This window comes from Suncus etruscus, chromosome 3, assembly GCF_024139225.1.
Source record: "Suncus etruscus isolate mSunEtr1 chromosome 3, mSunEtr1.pri.cur, whole genome shotgun sequence".
Classification (NCBI taxonomy): Eukaryota; Metazoa; Chordata; class Mammalia; order Eulipotyphla; family Soricidae; genus Suncus; species Suncus etruscus.
Genome location: NC_064850.1, coordinates 25,199,188 through 25,226,738, shown reverse-complemented (window position 1 = coordinate 25,226,738; position 27,551 = coordinate 25,199,188). Strand labels below are relative to the sequence as shown.

General features: G+C 34.5%; 1 protein-coding gene and 1 non-coding gene across 2 annotated transcripts in view; both read left to right on the top strand.

Moving 5' to 3' along the window:
- Positions 1–349: 349 nt before the first annotated feature.
- Positions 350–27,551, top strand: part of CEP128 (centrosomal protein 128) — a 423,508-nt gene continuing 396,306 nt past the window's right edge. Inside the window, exons 1-6 of the mRNA XM_049770323.1 lie at positions 350–496; positions 3,046–3,132; positions 11,909–12,035; positions 13,211–13,326; positions 17,173–17,264; positions 22,182–22,254. Coding sequence (XP_049626280.1) covers positions 350–496; positions 3,046–3,132; positions 11,909–12,035; positions 13,211–13,326; positions 17,173–17,264; positions 22,182–22,254 — 642 coding nt within the window. The remainder of the gene's footprint in view (positions 497–3,045; positions 3,133–11,908; positions 12,036–13,210; positions 13,327–17,172; positions 17,265–22,181; positions 22,255–27,551) is intronic.
- LOC126005332 (small nucleolar RNA U13) lies at positions 23,586–23,689 on the top strand. The gene has a single exon (XR_007494466.1). It is a non-coding gene; the product is annotated as a small nucleolar RNA U13 (small nucleolar RNA).

Sequence of the window (27,551 nt, the reverse complement as noted above, 5' to 3'; positions counted from 1 at the left end):
CTACTCTGGGCTAGACCTCATCTCTGGGTATGATTATTATGCTATCTCTTGTTTTTCTTATAGTCTAAAAAGGAGTAAGATTATTCTATGTTTATCCCTTTCTGAAGGATTTTTATTTTTGGAATGATAAATATGGCTAAATCCCATCAGAATTGGCATCTTTTAACAGAGGGACAATTGTATGGGGAAGTGAATTTTGTTTTCAAGCTGAGTAGAGATTATAATATGTCAAAGGAAAAATGTAATAAATGCTTAAAAAAATCCCAAAGTAAGTGATTTGTTTATCTCTATTTATTTTAGCATTTGGTTGACTTTGACCTGAATCTATTTTCAGGTTTTGTTTACATCAATGGCAGAATCCTCCAGTGATTCAGACCACTTCCGCTCTCGTGGCCGATTGAGTAGATGGGCTGCCAGGTCAACATATGGTGAAAATGGAAATCGTCCTGCAGTAGATGTTACTGAGAAGGTCAACACCATAACAAGTACTCTTCAGGTTAGTTTTGTAATAGTTTTATTTCATAGATCTACAATAGTTTAGACTAAAAATGCTTTTGGGAGTATATTTATTTTTTTTGTAGCCATATGAGGTGACCATTAAATTAATGGCTTAAAATAGCATTTATTTTTAGAGTTTTTAGACCTGTCCCTATACATGACTTTATTGGATTAGAATTAGTTGATCAGTAGAATTACATTCCTTTCCTTTTAGTTTTGGGGCCATTCCTGGTGGTGTTCTGGGCTTAATCCTGAATGTTTTGGAATCAATCCTGGTAGTGCTCATGGGAACATATGCAGTATCTGGGATCTAACTAGGGGTAGTTACATGCAAGGCAAGACTGTTACCCACTGCACTATATCTCTGGTCCTGCATTCATTTCTTGAGGCCGTCGGGGAATAACGTTTGCCTCTTCCAGTTTATGTAGGCTGCCCATATTTCTTGTCCTATAGCCTTCTTCATTTCTCTTTAAAGCTGAAATAGGTGACTTGAATCCTTTTTTGTTACACCATTTTACTTTGAGTATTTGTCTGCTTCTCTGTTTTACTCTTAAAGATATTTGTGATTATATTGGGCTTGCCTAATAACCTAGGACAGTCTCCATGGTAAGACTCTTAGTTAAATCCACTAAGACCCTGTTGCAATGCTATTTAAATAGCATATGCATAGGCTTTATTTACAGTTTAGGCATCTTTGGGGGCCCATTCTTTTTATAAATTCAACCAATAAAGATACCTGAAAATATGATAGGTAGTGGGAGTGTTTTGAGATAAATAATATTTCCAACTGAATTATGGGAGTGAAACCTATAGGAATTTCCAATTTATCTTTTTGTGGATATGTACCTTTAGAGAAATTACAGTTTGTGTAGGTGTATTATTATTAGGTGATAATACTGAGATGATAATGTTTGCAAATTTAAGGAAAATCAGTTCACACCCTCTTTTTAGAAAGGGCTAAGAAAAAGGAGGCTGAAGGTTAACATAGTCATACTGGAAAAAAGATCACTAAGACTTCTTGACTTCTCCCCTTTAATTTCTTTTGCTTTGCCTGCATAAAATATAGCTTTTTATCTTTTTATTGCTTTTGATAACTGCTTAAGCAAAATGAGGTTAATTTTTGATAGAATCCACAGTTTGGCTTAACATTGTGAAAAGTTTTAAAACTTATTTAATTAGGGGCTTGAGTGATAGAACTTTGGGTAAGGTGTTTACCTGACTTGTGGCCAACCTAGGCTCGATCCCCAGCATCTCATATGGTCTTCTGATCACCACCAAAAGTAATTCCCGACTGCAGAGCCAGAAGTAACCCTGAGCACCTCCAGGTATGGCCTTAAAACAAACAAAAAATAAATATTTAAATTAATAGTATAATGAACATTTGAAGTAGAAATTCTGTATTTCCATACTAGTGATGCTCAGTATTAATTATTTATATCTGAAAGAAATACCTCTATTAATCTCTCAGGTGGAACCTAGTGTTCAGAAGAAGCCGTTTTTGCTATTTGGTTGTAAGTTTATTGGTTTTAATTAAAGGTTTGGGCATATTCCCCCGCCCTCTTTTCGTTCAAATGAAGCTTGAAGCTGAAAAAACATTGAAATACAATGATCTTAATAATTTGCTTCTGCTGCATCAAACCTACTGAATTTGGTCTTTTATATTTCTTTTCTGTAAAGAGTGGGAAAATGAAGATATACCAATTGAGGTACATGCTGCCGTAGCATATGTGGCCTTCATCATCCCTTTTGAGATGTGGACTTTCCTGCTTCATGTAGGACTGTGTTTAAGGGTTCTCTCTGCCTTTGGAGAGCCCGTTATTCATTATTCCCTTTCTATCTCCCTCCCCTTCCTCAGTACCTCCAAATAAAATATGATTTTTATTTCACAAAGAAAACAAGTATAAAGTTGTTAATGACTATCTCTTAAGTACAATTTTAAATTAATATAATAATAAGTTAATAATAGTTAATAAGTTGCTTATGATTGAGTTTCAGTCAGTGTCCAACACTCATTCTTTCACCAGTGCACATTTCCCACCAACAATTTTCTCATTTTCCCCCTGATCTCTTCCCACCTGCCATTATGGCAGACATTTTCCTCCTCTCTCTCTCTGTCTCTCTGTCTCTGTCTCTCTGTCTGTCTCTCTCTCTCTTTCTCAGACATTGTGGTTTTGCAATATTTTTACTGAAGGAGTATCATATATGTCACATTACCTCCTTCCAGCACCCAGTTTTTGTCCAGCGTGATTATTTCCGACTATCAGATAATGACTAATTTTTTAAAAAGAAACAAATAGTTTCGTTACTGACTTATTATGGATCTTTCTGAGGATTATGTGCTTCAAATTTCACAAAGTAAATCACAATATTTGAGTTTAACTGTCAGTGGCACCATGAGATTTATTTGAAATTTTGAAGTGTATTGAAACCCATGTATAAGTTGTAACTTTCATAATTGGCTGACTTCATCTATTTCACATACTACTGAAACTGATTTGGAAAACATTCTTTGGAACAGTTAATAAAGCATGTTTGTTTTCCCTCAAGGAGACCAGTCGGAGCCTGCAACAAGTCGACCAGATGCTTGGACAGTATCGAGAATATAGTAATGGACAGGCTGATGCAATAGAACATGTGAGAATATTACATAAGTTTGAATTCTCTCTAACTCACATTTTTGGCGATGCAGTTTTTGTGCAGAAAAGATGTGTGAGAAAGGAAATAACCATTGCAAATAGCTTCTTAACTTTTAAGATTGCATTTTTATTTTGTGTTTTTGGTTAGCTTGTGAGATTGATTGCCTCCTATCTTAAACAGAGTAGTTTCATTAAAATGATAACTGTAAGTGTGAAGAAAAGAAGTTAGGACGTGAGTTAAACTGAGATAATAATAAATATGAATCATGGATACTCCTCCAGGGGATTTGAGAATTTAAAGAGCAAGTTATTTAGTTTATTTTTTAAATACATGTTTTTCATTGAATCACCATGAGATACAGTTGTTCAGAGTTATTCATGATTGAGTTTTAGTTGTACAGTATGCAACACCTTTCTCTTCACTAGGGCACATTTCCCACCAGCAGTGTCTCCAATTTCCCTTCTTCTCTCTCCTCTGCTCTTCTCCCCTACCTCACTCTATATCAGACACTTTTTTCTCTCTCCTCTCAACTTTTAGACACTATGGTTTGCAATATTGTTACTGAAGGGATATCGTGATTATCGCTTTACCTCCTTTTAGCACTCAGTTCTTGTCCTGAGTGGTCGTCTTCATCTACCATTTTTATGTGGTCCCTTTTCTGACCTAACTGCATTCCCCCACTATTTGTGGCAAGCTTCCTATCATGAACCAATCCTCCTGGCTTGTGTCTCTATTGACTTGGGTGTTATTATCATACTGTGTTTTTTTTTCATATCCCACAAATGAGTGCAATCACTCTATGTATAATCCTTCATCTCTGACTCATTTTGCTCACTGTAGTACTCTCCCTATCTATTCATGTATAAGAAAATTTCATTACTTCTTTTTTTCCTAACAGATGTATAGTATTCCATTGTATAGATGTACCATGCTCATTGTTTAAACATAACAGACATTCTATTGCCATTCTCACTCCCATTCAAAAGAATGGACAAAGTATACAGTTTCTTTTATAATTTTTCCATATTTTTGTATATGTGTAAACATGCATCTGATTGCCTTAAGAATAGGGCTCATTAAATATATCATTAGAAAAAATTTTTTATTTAACCGTGTGTATAATTTTCCATATGATAGCTTTTTTCCATGCTTTTGATTAGGTATGTAGTAATTACTATTAAAGATGGGTTTTTTGTTTGTTTTTGGGTCATACTGGTTCTGCTCACATCTGAAATCAATAATGTTATCATTATTATTTGCTTATAATTAGGTGCTTTGTATAGCATTATACTTGAATTACTGCAGTAAAAGAAAATTGCCTCTCAAGTTCTTTATATTACTTTCATTTAGAAAATAAATTTGAAATTTCTTGAATCAATAAGATCTTTATGATTTATAAGATACTTGAGAGATGAGCATTTTTTTAGAGATTAACATATTGGGGTACCTCAAACAATATTTAAATTTGACTCTTGTTAATAATGTATGTTAATTTTTTGTTTTTGAATTTATGAGTGGAAAATAAAAATATCATCAGCTAATTCACCTTCTTAATCCTGTTGATCATCAACTAGATATAGTAGCAGCTTTTCTGTGAATTGAGCATGTAGGAAATGAAATTAATTATTAAAGAAATATTTGTGCAGATGAACATTTCAACAAAGAATTTATTCTCTTATTGCATATGTTAAGAAATTAATCATATTGAACTCTTTGTTAGTAGTTTTTTTAAATGGGATATAAATAAGATTTGCAGGTATTTTATTTCTACCTTAGTATTTTGAATGCAAACCCCCTCATTACCAAGAAAAAAAGACAGGAAAACAAGTCTTTTCTTTCAAGTCTTCCTTTAGTATGGCACAGTGGTCCTCAAACTATGGCCTGCGAGCCACATATTATATTTGTATCTGTTTTGTTTCTTCATTGCAAAATAAGATATATGCAGTGTGCATAAGAATTTCTTCATAAGTTTTGTTTTTACTATAGTCAGACTCTCCAATGGTCTGAAGGACAGTGAACTGGCCCCCTGTTTAAAATGTTTGAGGACCCCTGGTCTAGAGTTTTCTTCATACTTTCCCCTAACTTTAGATATATTAAAACAGGTGGCTCTGAGTGATTTTTTTTCCCCTTCCAGCATACAAGGGGAGCAATTTCCTCATGCTTTCTATTTTCCCCATTCAATAGAGCAGCGATTTTTACCCTGTCATCTCTGACTTATCTAGGGAGCATCTGCATAATACATAGAAAATTGTACAACTTGGAGAAATTATTATTTTTTACAGTAAGTGATTCTAGTGAGCTCCTTGGTTAAAATTGCTTTCTTAGCATAAGTAAAGTATTTACTTATGTGAAATGTAATAGAACTAAAAATGAGTGTATGTAATGTGCCAACTGTCATGTGATGATCTAAACCTTCCTATTTATTTTTTAAGTACTTTAATGGCATGGTAATGATAATATTCATGTTTTTTTTCCCTTTTGATCAGTGTATGCGCTGTTTAAGAGGGATTTTTTTTTATTTTTGAAATGTTTGCAATTCACAGAACTACTTATGGTGGATCTGCTGTATTTAAAAAAATAATCTTATAACAGGTTGATCCATTTTAGCTTGTACAATGTTCAAATGTTTAACAATTTCTACATCCTAACTATTGAAATGAATGATTTTCTAGAAAATGACATCGCTCTTGCTAATTCCTGTTATATATTTTTTCATTTTATTTTTACCAATCAGCAACTTTATTAAAAATGAAAGAAACCTCCCTCCCTCTTTCATAATTTCTATTATTATACCTAAATTTTATAAGTGGTATTATTTGTAAACTTCATGAAGTGAGTATGAGTGGTATTTCTGCATTAAATTTTATTTAGTTTGTAACCATAATTTGTGAGTGGGTGGGAAGAAACATAAATATCTAGTGGTATGTTTTACTTCATCCTTAGTATTCTACAATAAGAGAACTGTGAAAATTAGTCATGTTTGTAAGACCTAAGGGTCAAGGTCATGTTGGGTTACTCTTGGGGACTCTTTTTCCTTGAACTGTGCATAATTAAATTACTATTTCTTTGACTCTTTGTAACCTTCAAGCCTAAATTTAATTCATTTGAAAACCTCTATGGGGAGTTTTAGAGTATTGGAGAATCAGTGATGAGATTTGGGTGAAAAACAGGCACCTGCCTTTCCATAGTTTCTTTGGAGTTAATTAATATGCTTATTATATCCCAGACACTTTGTTACAGCCACATCTACTGCAGCGATTCTATAGGTTGGCACCATTATTCTAGTTTACAAGATAAAAAACTGGGATCAGAAAGGTCATGAGCTTGCTTATGGTTTCTTAGATAAAGCTTGCCAGAGCCAAGAGAAAATATTCTTCTAAAATCTCATATAAGGATTCATTTACTTCACAGAATCATGGTTGTTGATATTTTTGTTATGCTGTAAATTTATATTTCTGAAAAATTGGCACTTGGTGTTGAAATTTTTAAGTATTATATAAGTCAGATTATTATTGGAATGCAGAATCAAGCCACAACAGGTACAATGTCTGGAATGAGAACTTGGTAGAATTAATACAAAGAATTGAGAAGCAGCTAGGATTGGTATTGAAAGATTGTTAAAACTGACAGTGCTAGCCATTGTTTAGGCTAGATGGTGGATTCTTTAAGTTGTCTACCATCAGCATAAATTTCTCCCTTCTTTTTAAGTAACAGTTATTTGTAAGTAGTAGGCATTGATTTTTCACTAGACTTTCTTACAGCCAAATGGACCATGTTTTGTTGTATACACGATTTAGGATTTTGGGGCTGAATGCACTATGAAGTTTATAGTCTTATGTATCATCACATTATTTCTTATGCTATAAATTTCCTTGTTGTCTAGGAATATTTGGGTGTAAGAGGATCTGACAGGATTTCATTTTCAAGTGAACTGTGAAGATTTGAAGTATATAAACTTCAATGGTATTAAATGGTGTATTTAATTTACTTAGTCTTTAGAAAGAATATTTTTAGAACTGTGTTCTGATCATGAGAATGGGGTCTGTTTTTGTGTTAATACTATAAAAATTAAATGCCCTCAAGAAAGAGATCTCTTAATACCTTATGTTTTAAGTATAAAATTGGACTCTTAATGAATATAAAATGGTTAATATTGCTATAAAAGGAAAATGTGCTTGTTTTTTGTTTGCTTTTTGTTTTTGAGCCACATGCAGCAGTGCACAGGGGTTACTCCTGGGTCTGCATTCAGGAAGTACTCCTGGTGGTCCTTAGAGGATATTATGGAATACCGGGGATCTAACCCGGTTGGCTGCATGCAAAACATATACCTACCCACAGTACTATCACTCTGGCCTTGGAAAATATACTTTTTTCGGGAGAGGTTTGCTTGTTTTCAGTTTTTGGGTCATGCCTGGTGGTGCTTAGGCATTTCAATTAGCATAATAATCTCAAGATCTGTGTATGTATTTAAATAGCAAGATTTCATACTTGTTTTTATGACTGCTAGCATTCTATTGAAAAAGCATATCATTTTTGTTGATTATGCATCTTACTTGGAATATTTATTGTTGCCTGGATGATCTTTCATAGATTTAGTTGCACTGTAGTCAATTTGTTTTTGTTTTGGGGCCATAGCTAGCAGTGCTCAGAGGTTACTGCTGGTGCTCTGCACTCAGGAATTGCTCCTGGCAGTGCTTGGGATGCTCAAACCCAGGTTGGCCACATGCAAGGCAAGTGCTTTATCCTCTGTATTATTGCTCTGACACTTGTAGTCAATATTTATTAGTTATCTTATATCTCAATTATGTTAGTTATTGTATTTCTCAATTATTAGGTTGAGCACCTAGTGGTACTCAGGAATCATTCCTAGAAGATTCGGGGGACCATATTGGATTCTGGGAAAGCACCTTATTTGCTGTCCTGTTTCTGTAGCCCCGCTTGACTTATATTTTATCTCTAATAAGTGTTTTTCAGGTTGAGACCTCACATAGCTTTGAGATTTCTCTTTGGAGTCTCATAGAAATTGAGGCGGTTCTCAATTGACCTCTGGAACCTGGGCAGTTGTCAGGATTGAATTTGAACTTGCATATGCTAGGCATGTGCACCAATTGAACCATATCCCTAGTCTAAGAATTAAAAAAACAAACAAACTTGCTATTTTAGTTTTACATTATTCTAAAAGTATATATAGCTTTTAATTATTTCATTTATTTATTATTACTATTACATTTTTTTTTGTACCTCTCAACTGGTGCTCAGAGAATCTGGATACTTCTTCAAAAACACAGATGGTTAACTAGAACAGGTGGCTCAGTGTCAGGCTAGGGGATGCAGTGCTATGTGGGGACCACCAGGTCTATTTGTTGTGTACTTGGGAAGGAGGCATGTAGTGGCCAGTTTAGAATTTGGGGACTTTTTATTATTTATTTTGGGCCACACCTGGTGACACTCAGGGGTTACTCCTGGCTCTGTGCTCAGAAATTGCTCCTGGCTTGGGGGATCGAACCATGGTCCATCCTAGGTTAGCACATGCAAGGCAAACACCCCACTGTTTGTGCCACCGCTCCGGCCCTTGGGGACTTGTTAAGCAAAGGATGTGCTCCAGCCCTTTGCACTCTCACTGGTCTCTGTTTTTTTTTTTTTTTTTTTTTAAGATTTCATTCTCAGCTTTTTAAAGATTTTATTTTCCCAAACCACTGTACTGTTGCTCTGAACCCTAATGCTTATGTATTAAAAGCAATTTTTTATTTTTACCTTGTAAAAATCTCTTTGTTTTTGTGTTTTGAGAAATTATGACATTGGCTTTATACAGCCTGATTAGATTTTGTGCAATGTCTGTTTTAAGTATATATTTTAATTTTATTACATTTTTGTTGTATATTTTAGGTATAGTGATAATTTATGAAGTAAATAGAACTGATTATCTTAGTTTTCGTTTTGCATTTCAGTTTTTGATCTTTCTAGATTAGCCTGTTCTTTTGTTCAGTGACTTGTGATAGATCTTTAGAGTTTTAAAATGAGATTGGCTACAACTTTGCCTAATTTTTTTTCATCTTAGAACCAAGGATGCAGCTTAGCAGCAGATCACTACCTTGCATATGTGATGCCTTCTAATCCCTGGCACCATATACATAATGATTATTATTATTTGTAAACAAAAACTTTCCAACATCTATTAGTTCTCCTAGATTTGAGTGATAGTGTCATTTTCTTTCTTTTTTTATATTTCATGGCAGATTTGGCAGGGATTGTATGTGTGTGTAAATTAATTTTATGCATCAATTTTTAGTTACAATTTAGCATGTGTATGCCCTTATAAAGAGATAATAAGCCTTCATAAAGCGAATGCTGGAAAGTTCTGCTTTCGGCATTGACAGATTATTTTGGAACATTGTCCTTCTCCTTAGAATAAATAAAAAGTTACCAAAAATAATTTTATCTGCCCAGTGGACAACTAAGATTTTCCTCTACTAAAGTAGGGAGATATTTTTGTATTAAAGACTGGGAAATTGGGAATCTAGACTTCGATATCTTGCATTTGAGACTCTTACTCTCTAGTTTTTTGTTGTTGTTTGTTTTTGTCCACATCCAGTGATGCTCAGGAATTGCTCTTGGCTTGGGGGATCATATGGGACGCTGGGGGATCGAACTGTGGTTCGTCCTAGACTAGCGCAGTCAAGGCAGATGCCTTACCACTTGCACTACCGCTCCAGCCCCTGGAACTCTTACTCTCTGAAGTCAGTAGCTTATTTGAAAGGAGGTGGCTCAGAAGCAGAGAGACTAAGATCTGAAATATCAATAGACTTGTGAGGCTGGGGAGACCCACTCCTAGAGTTCAGGAGCTCTTCCAACTAAGACTCACTTTTAATTGAAACCTCAAAGGATGATTGCCTAGGAAAAATGGTGAATTAAAAATTGAAAATTAGGGAAGTCAGAAACTTAAAAATAGACCAGGCCTCATGGGTACAGAAGGTTAGTTTTGAATCTCCCTTAATGAGTTTTAATCCTATATCTCAGAGAATTCTTAAAATGTCATCAACTTACTAACACTATTAAAATATTCATGTTCATTATATTTTTAATGGGCTTCCTTAGTGTTTACTGCCAGTTCCTTCATTCAGCTATTTTTAAGTTACCTGAACTACTTCTATTCTTTATTTTGATTTATCTACTAGTCAGCTGGAAAATATTTCTGGGTAAACCTTAATAATTTCAGTTCCTAGTTAGATTATATTGATTTGGACTTCCTAGTGATCCTAGCCTCTTTTCCTGCTGAAGCAAATTCGGACATCTGGAAGTTAGCATCATACAGACATTTAAAATATTTACATTTTTTCATACATGTATCTAATGTGCTATAATAATATTCAAGAGGTGACTGGAATAATAAAATATAATAAAATACAAACAAAATTCAAAAGGTGACTGGAAATCTAAGGAATAAAGTGTGGTGGAAACATATGTGAGACTATAAATTATTTAAAGTAAACCAGTTCAAGAAACATACAAGATTAAATATTTTGACATGGAATTAGAAACTCTAGAGAAACAACTAATAGATAATAATAAAAACAAGACACTATAACTCACACAATTCTCTCATTTGATGGATTAAAAAGTTGCTTTTATACAGTCAAAAGAAAATAAGTTGAAAGCTAATCAGCATAACTATTTTTAAAAATGGAGGAATAAAATAGAATGAAATAGAGAAGAGCATAGATGATATGGAATTTAGCAAAAATAATAAAAAAAAAAACCCAAACCAAAAATACCACCTGGATACCCAGGAGAAAGGAAAGATGAAACAGAAAAAGTATTTAAAGAGTCATGATTATTAAAATATATAAAATTTATAAAGATTATTCAAGTTTATAAAGTATATAAAGATGATCAACTTGGATATTTTATGATTTTTATGCTCAAAAATGGATAACTACACAATTATAGATAGTCATATTATGATAAAACCACTTAAAAAGATTGAATAACAACAGCAAAAAAATGTAAAAGTAGAACTTAAGCACTGGAGAAAGATAGCACAGGGGTTAAGGTGCTTTTCTTGTCTGTGACTAAGCCTCACACTTAGATAACTTACACTGTGTAACTTAGATAACTCATACTGTATATGGTCCGTAAGCACCACCATGAACACTATGTGGTTTAAAAACCCCCCAAAATAAAAAAAAGCAGAATTACTTAAAAAAATACCACAACAGCTAGTAAGTCAGAGCAGGATCTTCAAGTAATAATGAGAAAGATGGGAAAAGTTATTAGAGTGAAGTCTTTGAATACAAGAGATCTTTTGATAACAGTTGGTCATTGCATATTGTTTCTGTAGCAGCAGCAGTCATTGTGACAACTTTTCATTTTCCTGTTTATTTAGATTTGAATTTATGAAGAAATGCTTTGAAAGGAGAAGTTTTCTCTTTTTTTTCATTTGTATTGTCTTAGTCATGCTGCTAAAGATGGAAAGCGCCTCAATTTAGATATATCAGATTGGTTTTGAAAATCCTTAGTGGACATCTCTTTCTCATTATGGCAATTGAGAAGTGTAATAGGTAGTGACATGCTATTGAAAACCAGAAGTTAGAATTGGTTCCTAAAATATATTGCTTTTATTTTCATATTTCCTAACATAACTGTTAAAAAACTTTGAAGTAATTTCTCCTTTGAAGCCCAAATAGTTCAGTACTATCGTTTAAGATCTCTAAGACTACTTATTATTTGGAAGTTGTTAAAGAGTAAATCTCCCTCACTATATTCTTTAATTTAGTTGAAAGAAAGCTTGGAGCAATCAATAGGCCAACTGAGGAGTCAACGATTATTAAGAAACCCAGGAGCAAGAAGTATTTCTGTTACAAGTCTGAGTGCAAGCGACCTCGATGGTGGCACTGTGACAGGTAATATCTTCAGATTTTTCTGAAAATCGTTTATGTTTTAAAAGTACCTCTTATATATGTATTACAGACACTTAATCTTTAGAGAAATGCAACCTATACATAAAGCCATTAAAATGGGTGCATGTATCAGGGATTTTATATTATTTTGAAAAATGGTAAGGGAACTTTGTTATATATTTTTATTCTGATAATGTTAGAGCTTTACTTGACAAAACTTGATTTGTTTGCCTCAAATGAAAATAAATACACAAATAGGATTTAACATGTGATGCATTTTTGATATTTGAAGTGCTATGTCTAGCTTTATAGTTACTTGATGAATCTGATGATAAAATATTCTATGACACTAGTAAGAAAAGATGAATTCCTTCTTTCGTGTGCAATTAGAGTTCAGTGGCTACTTTAAAAGTGAGACCATTTATATTTGCCAATAACTGGTCTTACTTATACTTTTCAGTTGCAGTGAGATTTATGTTCAAGCAAAGAGACTTAGGAAAGAATAGAAAAGTCTGCAGTAAAGAGAGGATTTAGGTACAGTGAACATTAGTTTCCTGCTTTGGTATTATGACTACTGATCAAGATAAAAAAGATTAAAAATTGGGCTTGATAAGTCATTCTATCTGTAGTCTTTTTTGGGGGGACATACCCCATGACGCTAAGGGGTTACTCCTGGCTATGCATTTGGAAATCACTCCTGGCTTGGGGGATCATATGGAACTCTGGGGGATTGAATCAAGATCCGTCCTATGTCAGTGCGTGCAAGGCAAACGCCCTACCACTTGTGCCACTGCTCCAGTCCTTCTATCTGTATTCTTTTATTGATTTTTGAAACACCGGTTACTAGATTAATTTATTTGAAAATTTTGGTATATTGCTGTTTTATTTTAGATATAAAAGTAATTAGCAATTTATGATAAAGTATTACTTCTTTGAGAAGGTTGGAAAATTAGAGTTTCTGCTATATTTTATATCTGTTATTTTTTTATTTTATTTAATATAACATCAAGATTGGTGCTGATTTTGCAGAATTTTATGATCAAAGCAAGATAGTGGAAAATTGTTTTAAAAGGAAGCATTTATTTATTTTTGTCTGCTATGTATGTCCTAAGTAAAATTTCAGTTTTTGTTTTTATACAGTGGGTTTTTTTCCTCTCCCATTTCTTTCATTTGTAAAGAGAGCCAGCGTTTCCCACCTACCTCACCCCTCAAAGATTATGAGGACCAACAGGGTATTAGACGAGCTAGATCCAGAATTGGTGTTCGATTTGGTCGGGACCCCGACACAGGCCAGGTACTTTTTACTATTCTGCTATGTGTATTACTTACATTGATATGTGAATGTAATTATATATGTATTTGTATTTATATATTAATATCTAATTTATGACTATTTTAAAAAAAGAGTTTGTTAACTTGTTCTAATCTTTTGTTTTAAACCAAGTAAACTTATTTATTTATATTGAATCTCCATAAGATACAGTTACAAAGTTGTTTATGATTATGTTCCAGTTATACAATGAAAACCACCCTCCATCATGCTCATTTCCCACAGCCAGTGACATTTCAATAAATTTCTTACCCTGCCCCTTGCCGTCTCCACTGCCTGCCTCAGTGACAGACATTTCTTCTCTCTTTCTCTCTCTTTGTCTCTCTTTTTTTCCTTTTCGACACTGATTTGCAATATTGTCACTGAATGGGTATTATGCCTATCACTTTACCCCCTTTCAGCATGCATTTCTTGCCCATAGTTATCAATTCCAACTATCATTGTCATTGTGTTCCTTCTCTGCCCTAACTGCACCCCCCTACTATTTGTGGCAAGCTTCCTACATGGACTGGTAATTCTCCTGGCCTTCATCTGGATATTATTACCATACAACCTTTTGTTTTTTTAATATTTCACAAATGAGAGTGATCATTTTATGTCTGTTCTTTCTTTGACTCATTTCTCTCAGCATAACACTCTCCCTATACATCTGTCTAAGCAAATTTCATGACTTCATTTTCCCTAACAGCTGCTTAGCATTCCATTGTGTAGATGTACCCTAGTTTCCTTATCCACTCTTCTGTTGTTGGGTACTTAGGTTTTTTCGAGATTTTAGCTGTTGTGAACAGTGCTACAAGGGAGATAGCAGTGCAGAAAGCTTAAAGGGTTTATTTTTAATATGCTAGCCATCATTTTGTTATTATTAATTTTATGGCAGATTTTAAAAAAACCTTTAAAAATGTCAGGTAATGGAATTAACTTGAAAGAGCTTAGGGTCGTTGCTGATTTTGATATCTGTAGTTTTGAAGTTTAGGATTGAGATTCAAAATTGGTAGAATATTTCCTCTATAACTATTATAGAATAATTTTCTTGTTTGTGTAGTTTGTTTTACTTATTAGGGGGATGGAATTGGAACACATTTGGAAGCAATCAGGGTGTATTTCTAGTTCTGTGCTCAGAGATAACTCCTGGTGAAGAATGTAGATCGTACGTGATATTGCAAATTGAATCTCTGTTGGTTACATGCAGACAAGCATCTTGTACTATCTCTCCTGTACCTATTGTGGTTTTGCTTTTTGGTAGGTGAAAGTGCTATTGTGGATTATTGTGATAAATCTAGAGAAGAAAGCAATATCCTAACATTAAATCATTTACTCTTTTATTTAATGCCTTTTGTCTTAGAGACAGTACTTGTCTTTAGAACCAATGATGAGCCTTCCCCCCAAATCTTGCCTTTGTACAGAGTTTATGCTCTATGAGGGGGGCTAGATGTTAATAAACACATATATATATATACCTTTTAAAATTTTTGGTTTTGTGCTACATCTGGTGATGCTCAGGGGTTTCTCCTAGCTCTGCACCCAAGAATTACTTCTAGTAATTATATGACTGTATGACTATATATGACTATATGAGAAGCTGAGGATCAAACATGGGTTGGTTTTGTGCAAGGCAAACACTATATACTATGTTATTGCTCAGTCCTCTTTTTCTTTTCTTCTTTTCTTCTTTTTAATTTTTATTTCATAAATCTTTTACTATTAACTGAGATATATATAGATATATATGTATATATCTGTATATATATCTGTATATATATATTTATATAAAATAGAAGCCTGGTTTTTGTTTTGTCTTTGAAAACCTTCAATCAAGATGAGATCCAGAATTGGGTAAAAACATTTAACATAGAAAGAACAAGTACCTTGACAGGAAGAAAAATGGCACTGCTGAGCAAATTAAAAAAGTCACATGATGGGGCCGGAAAGATAGCATGGAGGTAGGTCATTTGCATTGCATGCAGAAGGATGGTGGTTTGAACTCCGGCATCCCATATGGTCCCCTGGACCTGCCAGGAGTGATTTCTGAGCATAGTGCCAGGAGTGACCCCTAAGCGCTGCTGGGTGTAACCCAAAAACGAACAAACAAAAAAGTCACATGATTAGGGATATATGAAGAACTGAGATCCTGCAGGGCCTTGTAAGTGTATGTGTGTGTGTGTGTGTGTGTGTGTGTGTGTGTGTGTGTGTGTGTGTGTGTGTGTGTGACATTTACTCTAAAAAAATCAACCTAACTATAATGTAGAAAATGAGGTCTTTGTGGGAAAACCAATTAGTAGGACTTTTGCTGTTTTTCTCTCCAAGTGAGCTGATAATCACTTGGAGAGAAATTTTTTTTTTAAATCCTTTTTGGTAGGTAAATAAGTTCTTGAAGATTAGGTGACCAATTTGGGAGGGTGGGAATGAATGTAAAGATGATATGAGTTTTCTAGTGTGCAGAACTCAAAAAACATGATGGTCTAAGTGAATGGTACTTGCTCTGGGAACATCTCAGCAATGATGTTTCTCACTTGCTTTTTTATTGAAAGAACCTTTTTGACCCACTTGGACATCGTTGATTCTTATGCTATTTTTCTTGAATTCATTCCCAAGGTTCTCTGTATATTTTGAAGCTTTTTTTCCCCACCTGGTGCCTGGTGGTTTTTTTAGACCTCATCTTTGAGCTCAGTGGTTCTGTCCTCAGCAGCTATTACTCTGCTAGTAAGCCCTTACAGTGAGTTTTTATTTACCTGTCAGGTTTTTCAGTTTTGTCATGTTGGTTTGTAGTTTTCTTATTTCTGCTCTGTCATCCACTTATATTTTATTGGTTGTCTGCTCCATTGTTTCTTGAGCTCATTAAACATCCTAAGCATTTTTATTCTGAAATCCATTTCAAAGGGGTTTTATAGGAGATTATTACTCACTGAGTCTTCAGGATTATAACCTCATCCTTGACTACCTGGATGGGGTTCTGTGCTGCTTTAACATGATTCCTTATTGTAGTCTGAAACTGTCTTCCTAATCACTGACAGGAGGTCTCTGAGAAACTTCTATGTGGGGCGTGAGATAATCTAGTGTCTTCATGAGTGGCTACCACTTGGGGTACACTGGTTTCTGACTTGTGTATAGTGCCAGGTTCTGCAAATCAGTTCTAGCGTGTGGTCAGTTTTTCCTTTTCTCTGTTTCCAGAGCCATGTGGGGACAGCATGCACTTTGTATTCACATGCTTTGGGGCCCAGGACTGATTTCTGACCTGTGTGTGGTTTCAGTTTCTACCACTCAGTTCTGGGCAGTGGTAGGTTCTTCCCTTCTTCCCTGATCTCCCCAGTCCAGATATTCTTGTACATTTTTCTGGTGTACTTGGGCACAGTTTTTTTTTTTTCAATAGCATGTGTTAACAAATTTGTTTCTTTGCATGTGTTGGTCTTATTGAATCAAGTTCTGTTGTAACACAATCATGCTCATTTTTTGATGGCTACTTTTGTACTGTCGTGATAGAGTTGAGTAATTGCAACAGAAGTCATGTAGTCTATGGGATTAATAATTTGTCACTTCATGCTTTTTAGAAAATATGCTTTTTTGGAAAAAATGGTCATTTTTAGGTTATTTCTACAATAAGTGGAATTTGTATGTGATATTGAAATGATGTTTAGTGCTATGTACAGTTTAAAAGACTAAAATACTTAATTTCTTTTATAATAGATTTTATTTATTTTATTAATTTAAAATGTGAGCATTACTGCTAAGAAAAGCAAATTTTTTTTCTTCTCCAGTGAATCATGAAGAATCCATCAGAATCCCAAATAAATAACTATGTTTTTCCTTTTGTAGATTCATGCTTTTCATCAGTCTCTTCGGGATCTCAGCAGTGAACAAATTCGCCTTGGAGATGATTTCAACCGGGAACTTGCCAGGAGAAGCAGGTAAAAGCAGACTATGGTTTTTATTAGTGGCATGAATTATTCAAAAATAAAATTTGGTTGTATAATTGACATGTTTACATGAATTCTTGAAAAACTGTGTTGTAACTTACATGCCAGTATTTTTAAATTTATTAAACAAAGAGTTCTTTGAATTTAGAATATATTATGAGTAAATGGTAGAAAGATTAATTTCATATTTCTGAAAACACTTTGTGGTTAATACAATAGAAAGTGACTTTATGGGGAGAGACATGATGAGATGTTAGAAAGTGACTTTATGGGAAGAGACATGGTGAGATTTTAGCAGAGGTAGATGTGCAAAAACAGTGGAAAGAGACAGTAACCAGTTAACTGATTCTTATCCTTAGGAAATTAAAAGTATGTAATATGGCATTTTTCAGTGGATATGAGCTTTTATAGACTCTGAAATTTAAACACACTTTTTTGGGGGGGGCCACACCCGGCAGTGTTCAGGGGTTTACTCCTAGCTATCTGCTCAGAAATAGCTCCTGGCAGGCACAGGGGACCATATGGGATGCTGGGATTCGAACCAAACACCTTAGGTCCTGGGTCAGCTACTTGTAAGGCAAACGCTGCAGTGCTATCTCTCCGGCCCCTATAAATACACTTTTTTTTTTTGAATCTGATATTTAAGTACCCAGTTTCATTCTTCAAAAAATTATTGGTTTATTTTTGCCTTGTTTTATCAGTTTTAGGTAGCCCATAAGAAATGTGACTTTATAGTTTCTTAATTATTGTTTCATTTTCATGATCAGCAATGACAGTTGACTTTAATTTAGAGTCATGTTTTTTCAAGAGACAAAGGTTTTTATTTCTTCGCAGGGTTACAATCTATATGCCACACAGATTAGGGAACAACAAAGCTGAACTGACAATTTATTTGCTTGCAAACTTTCATTCCAAGTAATTAAATTATTCCACAAATTAGTATTGTGTTGCAACAATACAAAACATCTTAAAATTTTTTCACCTACAACCTTTTTTTCTCTAACTTAGGTCAACACTGTCAGAAATACATTTGATTACCTGGTTGAATTTTTTAAAATTCATTTTCATTTGTTTCACATTTAGAAACATTTAATCATGAAATGACTATTTCATGACAATGTGCTACCCCACTCACAGTTTGGGAAGATTGGCTTTAGAAAAGAATCAAATGATATCAATGGATATTAACTGTAACCCCAAGTTCTCTTCTTTAATATGATCAAGTTTTTAGTAAGAATTAAAGACTTAGAATAGAAAGATAGCTCAAGTTGTCAATTACATGCCTATTATATGGGAGGTTATTATATGAGTTTCACCCTTGCTATCATAGATCACTACCCTTCAAAATACCTAACTGCCCCAGCATCTTTAGATGGATTCTTAACTGTCTCCAAGTCTTACTAGCCTGAGCATTGCAGCACTGGTTAGAGCAGTGCAGGACTGAATATTGCAATTGTAAAATAAAGATGATGCTATTGCTGTTATGATTATTATTGTAAGTTGATATTATGAAACCTTTTATGTTGAACGGATTTAGTTTTATTCTTGAAGCATCCCACACAAGATAGTCAAGATGTGTGAAGTAACTAAGCATGCTAGAGGCCAAATCTGGATGTGTGGAGTCAGATTTCAAATCTAGGTAGTAAGGCACTAGTGTCTACTTTTGCCACTTATATTATGTTGTAGTTCAAGATTATTTTCACATGGAGCTGAAATGAAGCACTTGCATTTATAAATTTTAGCTAATTTATTGTATTATTAATTTTCAAGCTGGCAAGGAATTGTTAATTTGATATTTATGTGCTGATTTTTGACACATTGACAAAAATCAACAGAATGACATCAGCATTATATGACGTGGGAGTCATTGGATTATGTAACTTTTTTGGCAGAGGAAGAAGGAGCCTCCCGAATAAGTGCTCCAGTGGTCCAGGTCCCAGAGCCCATTCTCAGAGATATATGACCTAATGGTACTGTTAGTTCATTTAGTCCTATCAGGGAGGTAAACTTAGTTCCATGGTATTGATGGGGACAAGCATGGCCATTCTTGGTAGGGTTCAAAGGACTAAGAAGCTCTGGAAGTTTAACTCAAAGCCTTGTGCTTACCAAAAGAAAAGTTCTGTATCCCTTTGAACTAACTTATTTATTTAGCCCCAGTGAATGAAATATGTATGCTTTTGAAGGGACGGGAATAGAAGAGATTTAGGAAATAGTTGCCCCATAAGAAGGGGAAATTGCAGAGGGTGATTTAATTGATGAAGTTTACATGGCTGTGAATATGTACTGTGTGCCAAAAATCTTCAGATCATGGGCTGGTTCTAATTGGTAATAGTTTGTGTGGTCCAGAATTTGTTGAAGTATGGAAACTAACTCAGAATAAGAGTTGCATTTCTGGGGCAGGAGTGGTGGCGCATGGTGTAAGATGTCTCTGCCTTGTGTGCGCTAACCAGGGATGGACCATGGTTCGATTCCCCGGTGTCCCATACGATCCCCCAAGCCAGGAGCAATTTCTGAGGGCATAGCCAGGAGTAACCCCTAAGTGTCACCGGTGTGGCCCAAAATAAAAAAAAAATAGTTGCATTTCTTGTGAAAGTTTATGGCTTTATGAATAGTGAAGACTTTAGGTTCTACTTCTGCTTTACTTGTTCTACAGAAATCATTTTTTTTTGTTTTGTAAATACTTTATGTTTATAAAATTAGAGGTTAAGAGGTTAGATCTTTTTCTTTTCTTTTCTTTTCTTTTTTTTTTTTTTTTTTCGATTTTTGGGTTTTACCCAGTGGTGCTCAGGGGTTACTCTGAGCTCTGCACTCAGGAGTCATTTCTGGCAGCACTCAGAAAGCTATATGGAATGCTGAGGATTAAACTCAGGTCTGCCATATGCAAGGCAAAAGTCATACAATTTGTGCTATCTCTCTGGCCCCAAGGTTGTTATATTTTTATTTTCTATGTGGTTTAGAGAGGTTAATAGTCTCATTTAATTTCATGTTTTTCTCTTGCTTTAAATGGTACACGTGAATAGAAAGCAAGCTATTTTTTTTTGGGCGGGGGAGGAATATTTGAGCACACACAGCATTTCTCAGGGGCTACTCTCAGCTCTATTGAAAACAAATATTGAGAAGGAATTCAGTTAGCTTTGATTCGGAACTTACATACTTTGCATGCCATTGGAAAATTGATTTGAGGAGAGTGAGTGAATTAGAGGATTAGCATATGAGAGATAAGAAATGATAGTAACTTGACCAGAGTATGGTAGGGGACTTTTGGATAGGGAAGGGAAAAATTTTGAGATTTTATTCATCATTAATTATGGAGCTAGTATTTGGCAAAGTATCCATTATAACTGGATTAAAGGAAGATAAATCAAGGATGATTGTCAACTTTTGGAGATATAGAAGACTGAGGGGGTAGATTTTGTTGTAGGTATGTTAATTTTGAGATGACTTTGCGACTTCTAAGTGGAAATGTAGATTATGTAGCCAGATATTTATGGTGCAGTTCCAAGGAAAAAATTTCTGTTAGAGATACACATTTGAGACAGTCACCATGTTTCAAGCTATGGATTTATTTATTTATTTATTTATTATTTTTGTTTTTTGGGGCCACACCTGGTGACGCTCAGGGATTACTCCTGGCTAAGCACTCAGAAATCACTCCTGCCTTGGGGAACCATATGGGACACCGGGGGATCCAACTGTGGTCCCTCCTAGGCTAGAGCGGGCAAGGCAGACACCTTACCACTTGCACCACCCCTCCACCCCCGGAATTATTGATATGTAGAAAGAAACTGTTGGAAGCATGTGAAGGACAGGGACAGGTACCAGAGTTTCATGTTTAGAAGACTAATAGATAAAGAATAGCTGATTTAAAAAAGAAAAGTTTATGAGATGTAGGAAATATAGTAGCACATAGAAGCACCAAAACCAAAAAAGAGGTATAAGTAATGACATTCCCAGGTACACAATTAGTAACACAATTAGTAACAATTAGTAACATAGAATTTAAGAAATAGAAATAAATTTACCTGAAGTGGAAAAGAAATGCAAGCTAGATATTCCCAAACAGAAGTTAGTTAAAGGTTTTAAAAATGATGGGGGTGACCAGTCAAAGAATTTAGAATGGAAATGTTTGACATCCTTGTCAAAGAGAAAGAAACAAAGTTAAGGAAGAATGAAAGATGTCCTTTTCTTTTCTTTTCTTTTCTTTTTTTTTTCTGTGCTGTTTGATAATTAACCTGGAATGCTGTTGATTTGATTGGGATTTAAAGTGATATTGGGAGATAAATTGGGGAGAGCAGAGTTTGTACATCATGCTCTGATATAGTTTGATTGTGCAGAGAGAATGGGTGATCAAAATGTTGATCTCACTCTCTTCATTCCTCTTCTTAATTTAAAATGGGCATTATTTTTGGCAACTGGTAAGGCACATGCCTAGATATGGTTCACCCTGGTTTGCATCCTAACACTACCAACTTTACCTCTATCCCTATCCCCGCCCCCCCCCCCCCCAAGCACTGCCAGTAGCGGTCCCTGATTGTGGAGCCAGGAATAAACCCAGATTGTAGGTGTGTGTGGTTCCCAAATCAAAATAAAATACCATAAAACAGATGAAATGGACGTTTGTTTATTGAAGTTGATGTTCAAATACAGTAGTAGTTTTCACAAACCCCAAACCAGCAACATCAATATCACCTTCTAATTTGTGCATATTCTTGGTCTTCATCCCAGATCTACTGATTCAGAAATTTGGAAGATAGTGTCCAGTTTATGTTTTAATTTTTTTAGGTTTACTTTTATGTTTGCTAATGTCTGTGAACATTAGAATAGGTTATTATATAATAATGCTGTTGTGTTATAATTTTTACTATGTTTTCTTAAATATCCAACTTAAAATTATTTTTCTCTGCCCAGGTCGGATGCTGAAACAAAAAGAGCTTTAGAAGAATTGACTGAAAAACTTAGTGAAACTCAAAAGCAAGAAGGGGTGAGATCCTTGTTTAATTAAAAAATTCATTTAATATGTAGATGGTAGAGCAGGTGGCTGGACTGGCTGTAAACACAGTGAAGTTGAATGGATTGTAACTTATTTTTATAGCCTATGTCATTCTGTCATAAAATTATGTTATTGTACCTCACAAAATGTTCATGAATTTTAGGCACTTAGGTTTAAATATTTAACAGGGTAGTAATTAGAGATAATTAGTGTTTTAATTTTTAGAATTTTATTATGAATATTTGAAGAATGATAGGAATTTTATTGCCCAAGTAATTATCTGTTTTCCATTACAATAGGGGGAAGTAAACATCTTTATTAGGTAGTTACCATTTTCTATTTACCATTAGTAAATGCCTCTTCCAATTAGATATCTTAAGTTATCACATAATGTGTATGATCCCTTTTCCTCTTATTTTGTTTCTTATTTTATTCTTTCTATTTTTCTCCCGCTCTTGCTCTCTCTGTTCCTCTTCTCCCAAACCCTCCCCTACCAACACTCTTCTCTTCTTCTGGAATCAAACTAGGTCTATGCATGCAGCAGGATGTGTACACTTCTCCACATGTCATATGCCTGGGCTATATCATTTTATAGAGTATCAAGACACATTTAAAAACATGATGCTTGGGGCCGGAGAGATAGCATGGAGGTAAAGCATTTGCCTTGCATACAGAAGGACGGTGGTTTGAATCCTGGCATCCCATATGGTCCGCTGAGCCTGCCGGGAGCAATTTCTGAGCCTAGAGCCAGGAGTAACCCTGAGCGCTACTGGGTGTGACCCAAAAACCATAACCAAAACCAAAAACAAAATAAATAAAAATATGATGCTTTGTTTTTTATTTGGAGGAAATATTTTGTTCATTTTATGCAACTATTAAATTGATATAAATATATTTGATATAAATATATTTCAGTATAATTTCACTGATGCTGTGTTTTGTTAAATTTTGGATACATTAGTTTTCATTTTTCATATTTAGTACCTTGGTAATTATAATATATTTTGTTTTTGTAATTACAAGGTAGTTATAATTACTTATGGTTTATGTCATGATTGAAATATGCATGCATCCTTGATTGTTAAGTAAAAATGAACACTTGAAACTTTTCCAAGATAATGCAGATTTTATTCTTCATTTTATGCTTTTATTGTCACATATTTTTATTCTGTATTTAAGTAAGTCACACAAAATAATTATTATTATTTCTCATAGTAATTATTCAAGATTTTTTCATGCCTTTATTCATTTCTATATCTTTGAGATTCCATATCTGCCTTTTATCTTTTGATTATGATTATACTTCAAAGAATTTTATTTTGATTCTTTTTCAGTTCATAAGTATGATGATCGAGTTGTCACACGCCTGTGTGATAGGTTCCTCTCTTTAACCTTGTTATGACGTAGGCACATGACCCTTCTGACGTGAAAAAAAAAAGAATTTTATTTCAAATTTCTTTTGAGTAAGCCCTTTGGTTATAGTGATATTCTACTCATCTGAAATGTTATTTTCTTTTGGTAAGAAATGTTCACTTTCATATAAAAATTTTAGATTAGCAGTTTTCCTGCCATTTTTAATTTTGAATATTTTATAAAATATTTTATATTTTGAATATTTTATATTTTGAATATTTTATATTTTATATAAATATTTTATATTTATATTTTATAGGTTCCATCAATTATTTTGTAAGTCAGGTATTAGTCTTATGGTATTTTTATTAATTTTTTTTATCTAAACATCATGGTTACAGTGTTGTTCATATTACAGTTATTTTTTTACAGATAAAGTTGTTCATGATTAAGTTATAGTCACACATGTTACAACAACCTTCACCAGAGTGCATTTTATGGTAGTTTTTTTTGGTAATAAATATTTTTCTCTAATTGTGAGTTTTTTCTCAGCCTGTGGCTTTCTACAATTTAATTTGGATAAATTCATTATGTTTTTATGATTTGCACTTTCATATTTCTAATGTCTTTCTCTTTCTCACCCTCCCACCCTCCCTTCCTCCCTCCCTCCTTCCCTCCCTCTCTTCTTCCCTCCCTCCCTGTCTCCCTCCCTCCCTTCCTCCCTTCCTTCCTTCCTTCCTTCCTTCCTTCCTTCCTTCCTTCCTTCCTTCCTTCCTTCCTTCCTTCCTTCCTTCCTTCCTTCCTTCCTTCCTTCCTTCCTTCCTTCCTTCCTTCCTTCCTTCCTTCCTTCCTTCCTTCCTTCCTTCCTTCCTTCCTTCCTTTCTTCCTTCCTTCCCTCTTCCCTCTCTCTCTTCCCTCTCTCTCTCCCTTTTGCCTTCCCTCCCTCCTCCCCTCTCTCCCTCCCTCCTCCCCTCTCTCCCTCCCTCCTCCCCTCTCTCCCTCCCTCCTCCCCTCTCTCCCTCCCTCCTCCCCTTTCTTCCTTCCTATACTTGGCAGCTCTCAGGGATTATCCTGGCTCTGCACTCAGAAATTACACCTGGCAGGTTTGGGGGACCATATGCGATGCTGGGGATTGAGCCCGAGTTAATCATGTTCAAGGCAAATGCCCTACCTATTGTTCTATTGCTCTGGCCCTAATGCCAAAACTTCTATAAATTATTTTTTACCTCTTTCTCTCTTATTTATAGATTTCTTTTTTTGTAGTGTCAAGTTTTTATTCTGCTTTGTTTGTCTCTTATGTTCATTTTTAGAATTTTTAATAGTTTTTCTTTTCTTTTTTTTTTTGTTTTTTGGGAGAATTTTTAATAGTTTTTCTAATCATAATTTTGAATTATTTTGACCTTTCATTTTACCTAATCTTCAGCTTAATAAAGCCTATTTAACTCATCCACCAATTTTTACTTTCAATTATTACATATTTACTTTTAGAACTTTAATTGTTTTTTATTTTGAAATTAGTTTTCAGTATATCTGTGTTTCATAATCACATTATTTGAATTTTCTAGTCTGCTTCTACTTATATAATTTCATATTTTCTTTGGATTTTGATTTCATTGGTTTTTGCCTACAGTCTATTTATGATTTTATGGTTCTTTTGATAGTAAAAATATATATGTATATATCTTTCTCTGCAAAGGAAAACCATGTAATTCACGGATTATCTTCTTATTTCTAATTGAGGCAATTGACTGTTAAATATGTGTGTATCAGATTTCAGCTATTTCAGGTTTGTTTTCTTTTAGGAAACTTTGGTTCAGGTTTGGGAGTGGGTGAGAATGGGAAGTCTGAAGAAAAACTTTATATTAGTCACTTTTCCTAGTTTTCCTCCATGAACTCTGCATTTGGCAAAAATTATTCTCATACACTTTTTTAGAGTCTCAGCTGCCTTTCCTTTCCTTTATTTTTGTTTTATTTTTAGGCCACATCTAGAGATGCGCAGGGGGTTACTCCTGACTCTGCACTCTGTAATTCTGGCAAGCTTGGGGGACTGTATGAGATGCTAGGATTGAACCCTAGTTGGCCATGTGTAAGCAAATGCCCTACCCTCTGTGTTATCACTTTGGCCCCTCAGCTGCCTTTTTGAGATGACCTAAATCTCTCATATATTAGTGAAAGTGGCCTTAAAAGATAGAATTCCTTCTCTTGCTTCTTTGTGTGACTGACATGTTTTTATTTCTATTTATTTTTCTAGTGCCTTAAAAGTCTTTTTTGTTTAAAATATTAATTTGCATTAAGTTATTTTCAATGGAATGGTTGATCTAAATTATCTAGTCATTTTTAGAAATAAATATTCATAATGTTTCTCTATATACCAGATTTCATTACTGTGTTTGCTTTTTCTAACACATAAGATTTCATTTCTGTGATTTGCTGTATTATTTGCTACAGAAAATTATGATTTGTGAGCATGCTTGTAGCAAAGATTTTGCTCAAAGATGGAATGTTCTTAGTGTTCTGCTGGTCCGGTAATACTGTCGTGTGTGTGTGTGTGTGTGTGTGTGTGTGTGTGTGTGTGTGTGTAGTTTTCCCAGAGCACATGACATTTATTAAGGTTCACCTTTTACAATATTGCAAGAGAATCCACAATGACTAAATTGGCAATTTTAATTCATTAATTTTATTTCAAAAATAAAACTAGCTACTACTATCTACATAGGCATCCCAAAGTGAATAATAATCCCCCTGGTGGGAGGGATGGAGTGTGGTACTTGGACAATCTAGGGAGACTGTTTCAGATACAATTGGAAGGCACTTTCTGTTTATTAATATTAATTAATTATATTAATATTAATATAAAGAAGAGAAATTGTATTTTTGTGTTCTTAGAATATATCCCTAGGAGTGGTATAGCTGGATCATATGGGAGTTCAATTTCCAGTTCTTTTATTATTATTATATTTTTGGGCCACACCCAGTGACGCTCAGGGGTTACTCCTGGCTATGCACTCAGAAATCGCTCCTGGCTTGGGGTACCATATGAGACGCCAGGGTTTCGAACTGCGGTCCAGTTTTTTGAGGAATCTCCATATTGTTTTCCATAAAGGTGAATTTTCACCAACAGTGAATAAGAGTTTCTTTTTCTCCACATCCCTTCCAGCATTGATTTTTCTTGTTCTTTGTGATGTGTGCCAGTCTCTGTGGTGCAAGATGGTACTTCATCGTTGTTTTGATTTGCATCTTCCTGATGACTAGTGATGTGGAGCATTTTTTCATGTCTTTTGACCATTTGTATTTCTTCTTTGAGGAAGTGTTTGTTCATTTCTTCTCCCCATTTTATGATGGGTTTAGATGTTTTATTCTTGTTAAGTTCTGTCAGTAACTTGTATATTTTTAACATTAGTCCCTTCTCTAATAGGTATTGGGTGAATAGTTTCTCCCATTTAGTGGTTGGCTCTTGTATTCTAGGCACTATTTCCTTTGAAGTGTAGAAGCTCCTCAGCTTAAATATACTCCCATCTGTTTATTTTTGCTTCTACTTGTTTGGAGAGTGCTGTTTTCTCCTTGAAGATGCCTTTAGTCTCAGTGTCATAGAGTATTTTAGCTACATGTTGTTCAATATACCTTATGGTTTCAGGCCTGATATCAAGGTCTTTAATCCATTTGAATTTTACCTTTGTGCATGGTGTTAGTTGGGGGTCTGAGTTTGTTATTTTGCAAGTGGCTAACCAGTTGTGCCAACACCACTTGTAATTCAAAAATCTCTTCCTCACACCTATCTTTACTGCAGCACTGTGTACAATAGCCAGACTCTGGAAACAATCAAGATGCCCTTCAACAGATGAATGGCTAAAGAAACTGTGGTACATATACACAATGAAATATTATGCAGCTGTCAGGAGAGATGAAGTCATGAAATTTTCCTATACATGAATGTA